The sequence below is a fragment of the Oreochromis aureus genome, linkage group 17, assembly GCF_013358895.1.
Source record: "Oreochromis aureus strain Israel breed Guangdong linkage group 17, ZZ_aureus, whole genome shotgun sequence".
NCBI lineage: Eukaryota > Metazoa > Chordata > Actinopteri > Cichliformes > Cichlidae > Oreochromis > Oreochromis aureus.
Window position 1 is genome coordinate 2,472,213 of NC_052958.1, and position 12,305 is coordinate 2,484,517.

General features: G+C 43.5%; 2 protein-coding genes across 3 annotated transcripts in view; one reads left to right on the plus strand and one right to left on the minus strand.

Moving 5' to 3' along the window:
* The first annotated feature begins 3,840 nt into the window (after nucleotides 1-3,840).
* On the plus strand, nucleotides 3,841-8,748 carry arpc5b (actin related protein 2/3 complex, subunit 5B). Its single transcript, XM_031758678.2, has 4 exons — nucleotides 3,841-4,169; nucleotides 5,555-5,627; nucleotides 5,950-6,126; nucleotides 6,762-8,748. Exons 1-4 carry the CDS (start codon nucleotides 4,030-4,032, stop codon nucleotides 6,822-6,824), a joined length of 453 nt encoding a protein of 150 aa, XP_031614538.1. The 5' UTR covers nucleotides 3,841-4,029; the 3' UTR covers nucleotides 6,825-8,748.
* A 1,086-nt stretch (nucleotides 8,749-9,834) lies between these two features.
* Nucleotides 9,835-12,305, minus strand: part of hmcn1 (hemicentin 1) — an 88,059-nt gene continuing 85,588 nt past the window's right edge. Inside the window, exons 104-107 of one of the 2 annotated variants that reach the window (XM_031758658.2) lie at nucleotides 11,647-12,015; nucleotides 11,377-11,496; nucleotides 11,106-11,232; nucleotides 9,835-10,855 (exon numbers count right to left, since the gene is read on the minus strand). In XM_031758658.2, coding sequence (XP_031614518.2) covers nucleotides 10,489-10,855; nucleotides 11,106-11,232; nucleotides 11,377-11,496; nucleotides 11,647-12,015 — 983 coding nt within the window. In that variant the 3' untranslated portion in view covers nucleotides 9,835-10,488. The remainder of the gene's footprint in view (nucleotides 10,856-11,105; nucleotides 11,233-11,376; nucleotides 11,497-11,646; nucleotides 12,016-12,305) is intronic. The other variant, XM_039601307.1, reaches the window with a different exon arrangement.

Consider the following 12,305-nt stretch of genomic DNA (forward strand, 5'->3'; position numbering starts at 1 on the left):
AGGAACAACTTGGGAACAACAAATGGATGGATAAAGATCAGTTAGTGCTCACACACCCTTTGAAAAACAGTCATAAACTGACTTCTGAGAACAGATAATACTATCTGTTATTTCTCCAAGCCCAAATCAGATAGGATTGTCTTGATTTGGGCTTGGAGATTACTCATCTGAAATTTAAAAAAAAGTACAAAAAAGGCACGTGAATTTTAAAAACGTAGGTGCTTACATAGTCTCTCACAGAAAACAATGTCACTTTTTCTTTATCAGTCTTTTGCAATACTTTGTCTGTAAGAACCATATTTGACTCTTTGTTAAGTACTGTAGTTTATAAAATGCACAACTGAGCATGAACTCACAAGGTAGGTTACCTACATCATCTACAAAATAGTCCAATGACATCTCTGCATCTGTGCTTTGTTTATAGTTACTTACCAGTTTGTGAGATTAATCATTTTCGGTGGAGGTAAATAGACCGGTGGCCCGTCCCAGACTTCCTCGATCGCTCACGACTTCCTTGAAATCGTCTATGTGAAAGAATTACCTAATACAATGGGAATATTGGTTCCAGGAAGAAGGGAATACACACAGTGATTTCCTTTGAATCTCAGTTTTTCAGTCTGAGAGGTCTGTCAAATTTGATTTGAGGACCTGTACCAAATATCGAATCGAATGATGTTAGTCAATAAATCTCAAAGTAGTGATGTTACAAAACATGACAAAACGATTTACTTTGACCTACATGATGAAGAAAACCACACCGAGCCTCTAAAACTTGGAGACCTGCTCCAACAAAGCCCCCGCTAAATTATTACATTCCCCAATTAAATCATCATCCAAGAGCAGTATTCCCCTTGTGTGAGAGTACTAATTAAGTGCTTAGGATAGTTTGCTATTCTGTTAGTCCTTTTCTCTGGCACGGAAGCACCTGGCCAGATTCCCAACAGATTTCCCCAGACTCTAAAAGCTCTGTATCGGCATCTTTTCAGAGAATGTTTCAAGTTTCACCTCTTCCTCAGAACCTGCACAGCACAAAAGGGACTCCATGTGGAACTTTTTCACAGGCTTGTTAATTTGCAGATAAACAGAAATGCCCTCTATGAGGCCATATCCTCACCCTCTATGTACTGAGTCATTCGTATAGCAACATAGCACAAACAGGTTGGGGCACTCAAGAAAGCCTGCAATGAGGCCACTTATGACCAATGCAAAGAGAAGGAAAAGAAAACGTCTCTGTATGTTTGTCATGGATGACTGTGTGAGTGAGGAGCCTCTCAGGGGGAAGGTTCAATGTTTTGCAATTGTGCAACCTTTTCCCTTTTCTGGTGCAATCATCACCGTTTTCTAATACTTCTACTGTGTAGGTTGGCATCTAAGGAAACTAAGACAGTGATATCCTTTATCTTTTTCTTTTCTTTTTTTTTTTTAGCTCTTGGGGCAGTCTAGACAGGCCAGATAACAAAATAAAAAGATCCCACTTCTAAAGGGAAAAAAGGCATTGATGAAACGTAGGTGTGTCCCAGTTACTTGCTTTCCCAGAAAAGATCTGTGTGTTATGAACTACTTTCTTTTGGTTCGCAGTGAAAATGCCTGCCAATTATCCCTGGAAACATCACAGGACGATAAGCCAAAATTTAATATGAGCTCATATGGGTTTTCAAAAGGCAACAAAGCCACACTCCCCCACCCCCAAGTTGTGATGCAGTTTGAAAAATAGATACTTCAGTTTGGGTTTATTTCTAATCGTTTCTGTGATGCAAACAGAGACGAGTGTGGGTATTAGTAACATGGAAAATTTGGTCTTACTTCCTGCACTGAGAAAAATGCACATTCATATGACGTATGAAAGCCCCCCTGGATCGCAAACCCGATTACAAATCCATTCAGACTCCATTCTTCTGACTCATCGCACACAGTACTGGGCTCCACCAGACTCCCACATTTCCCCATTGTAGCAGAATATTCTGGATTCTATCAAACCTGTGCAATCACAAAGGTGAATGACACAGGTGTCAGAATTCTGTGGCAATCCAGAATTTTCATGTATTGATTCCCTGATTCAAATGTATCACATTAGCATAAACCCCTTCAGATGTAACATCGTGTTTTCAAGTAGGTTTTTAGTTCATTTATGCATATCTTCAAAACATTATATTCACGCTTGATGCCACAGTTAATGGTCTTTTTTTCTTAAATGGAACGTATAAATAGCAATACTGTGATTGTGATTACCCAGTTGTTGTTTCAGCTAAGACAAACAAAGTGCTGAAGGCTTAAATGTTAAAATGTAACATTCATTCTTTCTTAATTACTTAAAATAAATAAAGAAATGAAATTCACAATTTATTATCAGAAGCTTTTTAAGATTTTCATCCAAAAAGTTAAATTACAATGAAATACACTCACTGGTCACTTTATTAGGTACACCTTACTATTACTGGGTGGGACCCCCCTTTTCAGACTGCCTTCAGTTCTTCTTGGCAGGGATTCAACACGATGCTGCCAACATTCCTCCGGGATTTTGGTCCATTTTGGCACAATCACATGGTTGCGTAACACCATTACCCCTCCACCTCCAGCCTGAACTGTTAATGCTTTCATGTTGTTGATGCTAAATTCTGACCCTACATTTGAATGTCTCAGCAGAAACGCGGGCTCTGATTTTTGGAGCCTGTCCAAACTGTAGCCTCAGCTTCCTGTTCTTAGCTGACAGGAGTGGCACCCAGTGTGGTCGTCTGCAGCTGTAGCCCGTTTGCTTAAAGGTTTGATATGTTGTGTAACCAGAAAACTTTATTTGCCTTCCTGTCAACTTAAGGCAGTATGACCAGTCTCCTCTGACCTGTGATGAAACATAGGTCAGATAATTGCTGCTCACTGGATTTTTTTCTGTTTTTCTGACCATGTAAATCTTACAGATGGTTGTGCAGAAAAATCCCAGTAGATCAGCAGTTTTTTTTAAAAATACAGCCTGTCTGGCTCCAACAACCATGCTACATTCAGAGTTGCTTAAATTACCATTCTGATGCTCAGTTCAAACTTCAGATACATGCCAGCTGTCTTCATGCCCAAATGCGACTGGGTTGCTGCCATGTGACTGACTGATTAGATATTTGTGATAACAAACCATTGAACAGGTGTACCTAAAAAAGTGGCTTTTTTTTTAGGTACACCTGTTTTTGTTGACGTGGTTTTGCTTACATGTTATTTTTTTTATTCTTTTTACTTTTTTAATGTTTAACTTCTTTCTTTCTTCATCATCATCATCATCATCATTTTTTCAGATATGAGATAAGATTAAAAAAAGAGAGAGAATAATAAAAATAAACAAAATAAAATCAGGGCTGTAAACACTGGTAAACCTTGGAGAAGTTTATAGGGGAGACTGGGGACAGCTGCAACGAGGGACGGTTACAACTGTCCCCGGGTTGTGTCAACTACAATTCTTTTATTAAAAAAAAAGACAGTACCTGATGTCAGATGTATTTATCTTTGGCTGTCAGACAAATGTGTGTAATCTATCAAAATTTGGTTGGTTTAATCCAAACTGTCTGGGAATAACCTAAAAGTCCAAACGTAGAATTTTAATGAATGATGAGTTTGTAGCTCATTGTTAGAAATGATAAATATTCCACTGCTCAAAGTAAAATAAAATAAAAAAAATAGCTACAGAATTCTATTTTATTTTGCAATGTCATAATACACGGTGACAAAAGGTGATATAAATTAATTAAATACTAAAGTTGAAAATATTAACTAACCTAGGCTGCTTAGTTATGGTGACCGCGGAACTATTTATTTGGTTTGATCGCCATCTGGCGGCCAGAACACAAACTGCAGCCACGGGGCAGCATTGAGTCAGCGGAAGTCAAAGTAACGGCGAGGGAGGAAAGAAGGAGGAAGCCAGGAAGCCGCCTGTCTGCCAGTGACAGCCCACATCAGAGAAAAGCGCTGCAGAAATAATTTTAAAAAAGGATTTGAGCGCGAACGCTTCTGCTTTTCCGTTTAATATAAATCACCCGAATAGCCGCAGACATGTCGAAGAATACCGTGTCTGCACGCTTCAGGCGAGTGGACGTGGACGAATACGACGAGAACAAATTTGTGGACGAGGAGGACGGAGGAGAAAATCAGCTGGGTCCTGACGAGGCAGAGGTGGACTCGCTCATCAGACAATATCCTTTACGAGACTAGCTAGCCTGCCCGTTAGCCTACACGACGTGCAGAACGAAAGTGCCGCGGTGGCCCGAGCAGTGTGCCCGTAAGGCTCAGATTCATCCGCACACTTCAATTAGCTTTCGGGGATGCTAGCTGCATGGATGGGCGTTTAGCTAGCAGGCCAGTCACTGCCCCGACTTGCCTGACAGTCACATTCCAGGGATTGCGCTCCAAGATGGAACAAGCGGGTGTGCATCACTATTACTGAGTTCACCCTCCTGCGGAGGTCTACTTCCTCTCTGATGCAGCAAGTACATTTTAGGGTGTGGTGAACTCGGCATCTCGCAGAGGGTCGTCACAGCTTTGTAGGCCATATACGGCTCGAAGGCGCTCCACTTCCCCATTGAGCAACGCCTCCCAGCGCGTGTTACAACAGAGAAAACTCAAAACATCAAAGCAAAACCCAATCAAGCAATCTTGAGCAATCGCTGTATAACAGAGGTGTGCCGGTACGGTAGCTCTTTATTTAGTCATACGAGAAATCTCCCCCTCTGTGTCCGGTAGGGATCAATATCCACATTCAAGTAAATGACTGGACCCTAAACAGCTTCACTGTGTAAGCAGTCAGGCTTCATTCACTTCGTGGCTCAAGAGTTGGCAGTTCGTCTTGTAATCGGAAGGTTGCCGGTTGGAGCCCCGGCTTGGACAGTCTCGGTCGTTGTGTCCTTGGGCAAGACACTTCACCCGTTGCCTACTGGTGGTGGTCAGAGGGCCCGGTGGCGCCAGTGTCCGGCAGCCTCGCCTCTGTCACTGCGCCCCAGGGTGGCTGTAGCTACAATGTAGCTTGCCATCACCAGTGTGTGAATGGGTGGATGACTGGATGTGTAAAGCGCTTTGGGGTCCTTAGGGACTAGTAAAGCGCTATACAAATACAGGCCATTTATTCGTACAAGTGCCTTTTCCCCTATGCCTGAGCAATTTTTACTACCATGGACTGTAATAAGGTCGAGCGTCTTTATGAAGCATACTTATGGCTGATTAGTGTAGAAAACCTCTAATCAGGAGCCTAAGCAATACTGCAAAGAGAATTATTTGGGCGGGAAATGGAGCTGTGGAAGGTGTTTAATAAATTTATGATGATTTACAGGAGCTGCGGGGCTATCCATTTACTGACAGGAGGACACGCATGAATGCATCTGTATTACTGAGGGCAGTGAACTGATGCTAAAGCTGATTTCACTGAAAGACTTTGTGGTTCGCTTTTAAAATTGGACTGCACTGATTGTGCAGCTTGTTGTTCTTCATGAGAGAACAAGGCTAAGGCTAGTTTATAATTTTCTGTACATCGGTTGTGATGGAGGGGTGAGTCTTTGCTGTGCTGCTTCCTTAACCTTTCCCGCACAGGAAATCTCCTGGAGGCTTTACACGCAGTACTGAAGAACCCACCAATCAACACAAAGAACCAGAACGTCAAGGTGAGCTCGGCTTTCCTCGTCAGCAAAGCTTCAAGCGCCAGCACATTTTAATGCATCACTTTGAGAAACTTTATTATTCGTAGTATTAGCAGTAATATTTGGTTCTTCTTAAGCTCTCCAAAGTTAAACAATACAGCAGAAAGTAGCAGATCTTCAGCACCTTATAGCAGAGGTCCTTTCAGGGTGTGTGCAGCTCAAGGTCAAGGTCTCGCCTGGTAATCTGGCTGATGTGGCAGTGGTCGATGATTTTACAGCCAGGTATACGAACTAACTGAAATGTGTAGCGACTCTGGCCTTCAGCCGTCTGTTCTCTCCTGGCCAGGACCGTGCGGAGGGTCTGGTGCTGAAGGTGCTCAGCTCCTTCAAGAGTGGTGACATCGAGAAAGGCGTACAGTCTCTCGACAAAAATGGCGTGGACCTGCTGATGAAATACATCTACAAAGGCTTCGAGAGGCCGTCAGAAAACAGCAGCGCGGTCCTGCTGCAGTGGCACGAAAAGGTAAATATTCCCACCTCACTGTGGGATTTAATGAGGAATTCCACACAAGGAATTCCCCAGCATCATATTGCGCCGAAACAACAGACAAGGTCAACTTTTCCCACACGGATACTCGTTGCACACTGAAAACACCCAAAGGGTCTGATAACTGTTTCTCAACTTCTAAATTTCGACCACCACCTTTTTCAATGTTAAATATTATTGTGCTAAACCAGGCTATGAAAATCAGTTGTAGGCCTTGCATTGTGCTTTAAACTTCATGTTCTTAATCTTCTTAGGTTAAAAACATACAGATCGGGTCATTATTCAGTCTGATACAGCAGATTAGTGTTGACTCCTATTGACTTTAGCCTGTGCACATAAATTAGCTCGGGGTTAATAAATCGTCCAAGCCATCCAAGTCATTTTCACACATGCGCTACAGCCTGAATGTAGTGGCAATAATAATTTTGTTTATAGAGCACGTTTCATTACATTGAAACTCAATGTTCAGAAGACAAACCTGTAGATGTTTACAATGCAGTGAAAGCAGCACAGTAAAATCAAACAAATCAACAGTACTTGTTAAGTGTAAGAAAACGATTTTAGTTGGTTTATTATTATCAAAACCAGTTTTTCTCTTCCTGTGTTCTCAGGCCCTGGCAGCTGGAGGAGTGGGAAGCATCGTCAGGGTACTGACGGCGAGGAAGACGGTGTAGAAGACGAGCAGCTTACTCCACATCCCTGACAGAGAGACGGGGCGGTACTCTGTATTGCTCTGTTTATGTAACAGATGGCATAGGGACTAACAGGAAAACCAGATTTTTAACCCAATTACATGTTTTAAAGCCAAGACTTTTTCTTTTCTTTTTTCTTTTTTTTAAAAGGAAATAAAGTCTGTACTTTATTTCCTTTTAAATTTTCTGGCTCGTATTAAGTTAAAAATGGATTTTCCTGTGGAGTCCCGTGCATGGTCATAGCTTAAATCGTACTCCTCACAGGGTGCTACAGATCATTTTGTACCCATGTGTCTGTGCTGATTCCCCAACCTGTTAACCTTTATGTTGACATCATTCCTGTGCACTGTGTGCCCAGCGGTTCCCAACTTACGAGAGGTAAATGTTAGTAAAACTGCTCATAATCGAAATGCATAAAGCAGGGCTGTTGGTCAAAACCAGCAGAAACCAGATTGCTCCCTGCTTGTCAGAAAGGCCACCGCTGCGCGCACACGTTCATAGGAACAAACATGTTTTTCCATCCTCCGCCAAAGGTTTCAGGAATTTTGTCTGTGAGGAAACACTCCGAGTGTTTGGTTTCCATCATCAGAGACTTCCTGATGGAATAAAAGCCGGGCTCCGCCCCTCTCGCTGTAACACTTGAGCAGCGAGAGCTGCTTGAAAAGCACAGTCACAGACAGAGGGTGGTGGATTTGCACTGGAGGAGGGGCCGGGGGGGATTCATCCATCTATCCCCTCGTGCTGCCCCAGTTAAGGATTATATTACCCACAATGCATCTCCACCGCCACTCTTTATTAATCCCACTTTGCTTGTGACCCCTCTGCTACTGAACAGGGCATTAATGTGGCTCTGCTGGTACTGTTCATCGGAGCGGCTGTTCTCTGGAAAACACGCCACCCAGAGAACGTGCGCTCACGCAGTTTTGTTTTTTTAAAGAACTTTTTCACTATTTAACAGAAAAACATTAATCTAGGATCAAACATTATCCTTTGTTTTCTTATTGTTCTGAGTGACGTTATTTTCGCACCGCTCAGAGTTAAAAACACTGTTCGCAGACCTGACACGCCGATCGGTAAGATGTGTTTTCTTCTTTTTTTGTGTGTGAACTGACGGGGAATGAATAATTTAAAAAACAGTATTTTCAGTATTCACTTGAACCTTTCATATCTGTCTTTTTGTTTTTCATTGTTTTTTTTTTTTTTAAGATTTCAGTAACTTTTCTGTTTATCCTGAGAGTTTGTCTTATAATAAGAAAACACATTTGTTCCCACACATTTTACATAATTTTCATCCGCCTTATCGGGTAGATGACATGTTGCCAAATGTTTTATTTTCGCTTTTATGGAATAACGTTGCTCACATCTGTGATTTAGTTCAGACCTCGTGTGTTTAAAGAGTAAGTGGTAGATTTTATTTAATTTTATTTTTAAACCACACAGTATATATGAGCATGAAAGAGACGCGTGTTGCGGTGAACTTGAGCAGCTTGAGCTTTGCTCCGAGTGCAGACGTGAGGATAGTTCCAGCGTTCGGTTCCTTTCTGCTGGTTTTCAAACACAGAGTTAAAGTTACTCATAGATTTTTATTTATTTGTTCATTTTTTTTAATATAAAACACAAGTCACTACAGTTGTGTTTTTTTCATCACCAGTTGATATTTAGACATGGGCTGTCATGTTTGAATACTGTCATCAGCGATGATGCATCCTGACATCAGACACCTTCTCTAATGCAGTAATGACTAGATTTAAGAGCTTCATGTATTTCTAGTCGGCGATGCTCTTTTGGATGAGAAGATGATGGAGCGCACCAAACTGATGTACAAACTGCCTTACTCAAATGTTCCTTTTTTATGTTTGTGCTTTTGGAAGAAAAAAAACCAATAAATAAAATGTGTGAATGCTGAGTCTTAGTTGTGTCGGGATTATTTTGAATTGTTTCACAACTAAGTGCCAAAAGTTCAATTTTTGAGTCAAAGATAAAGACAATGGTTGAACCGTACAGGTACAGAAGTGAGCGCGCAACGTCTGAGACACACTTTGGGGTGACTGTCCATGATAGATGATGCTTTACAGCAGAATATACACTTAATCACATGGTAACAGCCCAGTGCATTTAGGCATGTACATGTGATCCTGCTGAGCATCAGAATAGGAAAGAAATGGGAATTAAGCGACTTTGAATGTGGCACAACGAAGAACAGGAAACTGGGATGACTGGAAAAATGGTCTGATGAGTTTCAGTTACTGTGGATGGAAGGCCTTGTATCAACTGCTCAGACTGTTGGTCCTGTAATTATTTGGGGATATCTCCTTGGCACACTTTGGGCACCTTTGTACCAGCTGAGCATCATTTGAACACCAAAGCCCACCTGAGTATTGCTGCCGACCACGCTTTATCACCACAGTGCTCCCATCTTCTGATGGCTGCTTCCAGGAGGAAATGCTCCACGTGACGGTGAGTTCACTGCAGCCTGCACGGTCACCAGATCTCAATCCAATAGAGCGCTTTTGGGATGGGGGGGGGGGGATGAGGGGGACGGGAGAGTCGCATCGTGGGCGTGCAGCCGACAATTTAGCAACTATATGATGCTCTCATGTCAACCAAAACCTCTGAGGAATATTTCCAGGGCAGTTCTGAATCTGTGCCATGAAGAATTAAGACAGTTATGAAAGCAAAAGCAGGTCCAACCTATTATCAACAAGGTGTGGGTGTATAATCAACAACAGCATAGCTTCAAAATGATTTACGCTATTAAACATTTTTAAATTTAATAATTCGGACATTACTTTTATTTGATATTGCACATGATTATCATTAATCTACTAACTGATAAGATTAATACGTATCTCTGAATGGCCTTCAAGTGTATCTGTGATTCGAAGCTTTGCATACAGTGCTCGGATCTATACGTGGCACGCTCCGTCAAGATCGGGGATGTTTTGTGCAGCAGTGCTGTACTCGCATATATAATTCGTAAAGTCAGCGTTTATCTATTCATATTCGATTTTTATTACAAAATGGATACGGTACGTACAAGTGTGGCATTACATTATGAGAAAAACGTATGTACAAATCGTAAAAAAATACATCTTGGCACCAGCTGCTGGGTGGATCATTGCACTGATGATGTAGAGGAGCAGCTGATGTGAGTTTCTGCCTGAGGCATTCGTGCGCCAGTACCTGAGCACCAAACCCGAACAGTGACGCCTCCGCTTTGGCAACTGATGGCGCAAAGGTGGGACCCGTCTTCCATTTTTCATGTTTGAGTTAATAATAGGTTGATGTAAATGAAAGAGAAGCTAGGATGTTGTACTCTCTGAACCGGTGGTGTTTCGGTTTGGAAGAGTTGAATCTAACGTGTCTTTTAAATAAGTCTGAAGAGTCAGGAGATGACTGGCTGAGAGGTTTGGGAGGTTTCTGGGGATTAGAACTGATAAATAGTTGGAAGTTTCCTCATGTAAACATCCAGCGGCCTACTTCCTTACATCTTTAGGGCCGTATGCACCGGCTGGCCTCTCTCACACACGCGATAATCTTTTTCCAGTCTGTTTACTGATGCGGTCGCATCCACTAACTCTCACCATGCCACTTTTTGCAGCACTGCACTCAGAGGACGTAGCCACTCGGATCATTTAAAGTGTTTTCAGTAGGGGTAGGCAGAGACAGCGATGTAGACGATGAAGGTCGTCTGGTACTCGATGCCTCCGTCTTCACTGTAGGACAGGGCTCGGACCTTCATGCGGTACGTGCGGGGCTCTCGTAGCGGCCGCGTGGTGAACAGCACTCCCTTTAGGTTCTCATCTCGCAGAGCAAACGGTAACGCGAAATCCTCGTCCACCACCAGGAAACTGGTCCTGGGGTGCATCACTCCATCCTGTGTGTAGGCCACCAGCCTGATGAGGTCCTGGTTGGCTGCGATGCCAAAGGGAAGCGACAGCAGCTTGTACTCCAAGGCGTACGGGCTCAGTGCGCACTCCAGGTCATTTGGCTGGCAGTTTCTCAGACAGAACCTACAAAAAGAAAAAAGTTAACTTTGGTTGAATATGGTGCTGGTGGGCCCAGGAGGGGGAAAACAAAGGTTTGGTGTAAAGGCGATGTGAGAAGCCCAAAGAAGAAGAAGGTTTTACGCAGAAATCTGCTACAATTTGAAGAAAAAACAAACCGCCACCCGTACTTATATCTGTAGGATATGATAAAATATGATCATTTTCTCTCAAAGTTCAGAATGATCACGTTTTATGTATCTGTGTGCAGGTTTACCCTGTGACTGGGTCCCTCTGGTAGTTTGGGGGACAGGGAGTGTCAATACACTGGTAACTTCCTCTCATGTTGAAGCACATTCGATTCACTCCACACTGGATGTTCTGTTCCAGGCACTCGTCTGTGTCTGCGGCAGACGAGATACAGCAAACAGCTCGTCACATACACGCTACAGTAAGCACAGGTCACACCTTGATTGAGGGTAAACTGCATGAGTTCCAGTGAACAGGTGGATTGCTGGTAGATAAAGCGAGTAGACCGAGGTTCTCACCTTGACAAGTCTTGCCGTTGGTCATGAGGCGGTAACCAGCGGGACAGAGACACCTGTAGCTTCCTGGTGTGTTCGTGCACTCGTGCTGACAGGTGTCCCTCACTTCACACTCATTGATGTCTTTTTGATGTCACGCACACACAAAAACAGCCACAGAAGGAACATCAGATTTCAAGACCCCACTCTGTATTTACAGGAAATTCTCAGGCAGTAATGAAATGCTGAACTTTCCTCGCCCTCATCTCAACCCTGCCTCTTCTCCATAGTTACCTAAGCAGCGGTGACCCCTGGGCTCAAACCCCTGCTGACAAGCGAGGACGCCCTGATGTGAGGAATGCACACGCATCTCCCTGCGGCTCCGACTCCTGTAGCGCCCCCTCACGGGGGCTGCGTAGGAGTGGTAGCTCTGGGAGGCCAAGTTGTGGTAGAGCATCTGGCTGGAGCCGCCGCCGGGAGCGGACTGAGAGGTGCGGAAACTGTACGAGTAACTTTCGTAGCTGGGCAGCCGCTCAAGCCCAGCGCAGGACTTGCCATCCCCCAGCAGGTGGCGCCCCGGAGGGCAGGCGCACTTGAAGCTGCCGGGAGTGTTGATGCACTGGTGGGCGCAAGGCTGAGGACGCCGCTCACATTCATTTACATCTGCCCTCGGCACAGAGAAAGACCAGCACCAAGAAAAGGTGGAAGGACAAAGTGACAGAAAGGAAGGTTGGAAATTGTGCAGAAGTAAAGAAAAAAGAACAGAGTGATGAGAGGAGCACAGGAGGAGGTGCAGGCCATGAAAACAGAGGAGATGAGGGGAGAAAAGGGGATATGCAAGTTACCCCGCTGTATAACAATACATTTTCATGTCAGGGACACAGAAATGTATTGAAACTAATGCATACAGGTTTAATTTGAATGAGAGAATCGCTTCTTCTCATAAATAACAA

Bases quoted from the DNA above. Each gene is read 5' to 3' on its own strand.
- arpc5b (XM_031758678.2), top strand. From the start codon at position 4,030: ATGTCGAAGAATACCGTGTCTGCACGCTTCAGGCGAGTGGACGTGGAC. The intron at 4,170-5,554 runs ATATCCTTTACG...CCTTTCCCGCAC, and splicing joins GTGGACTCGCTCATCAGACA to AGGAAATCTCCTGGAGGCTT. The intron at 5,628-5,949 runs GTGAGCTCGGCT...TCTCCTGGCCAG, and splicing joins CAAAGAACCAGAACGTCAAG to GACCGTGCGGAGGGTCTGGT.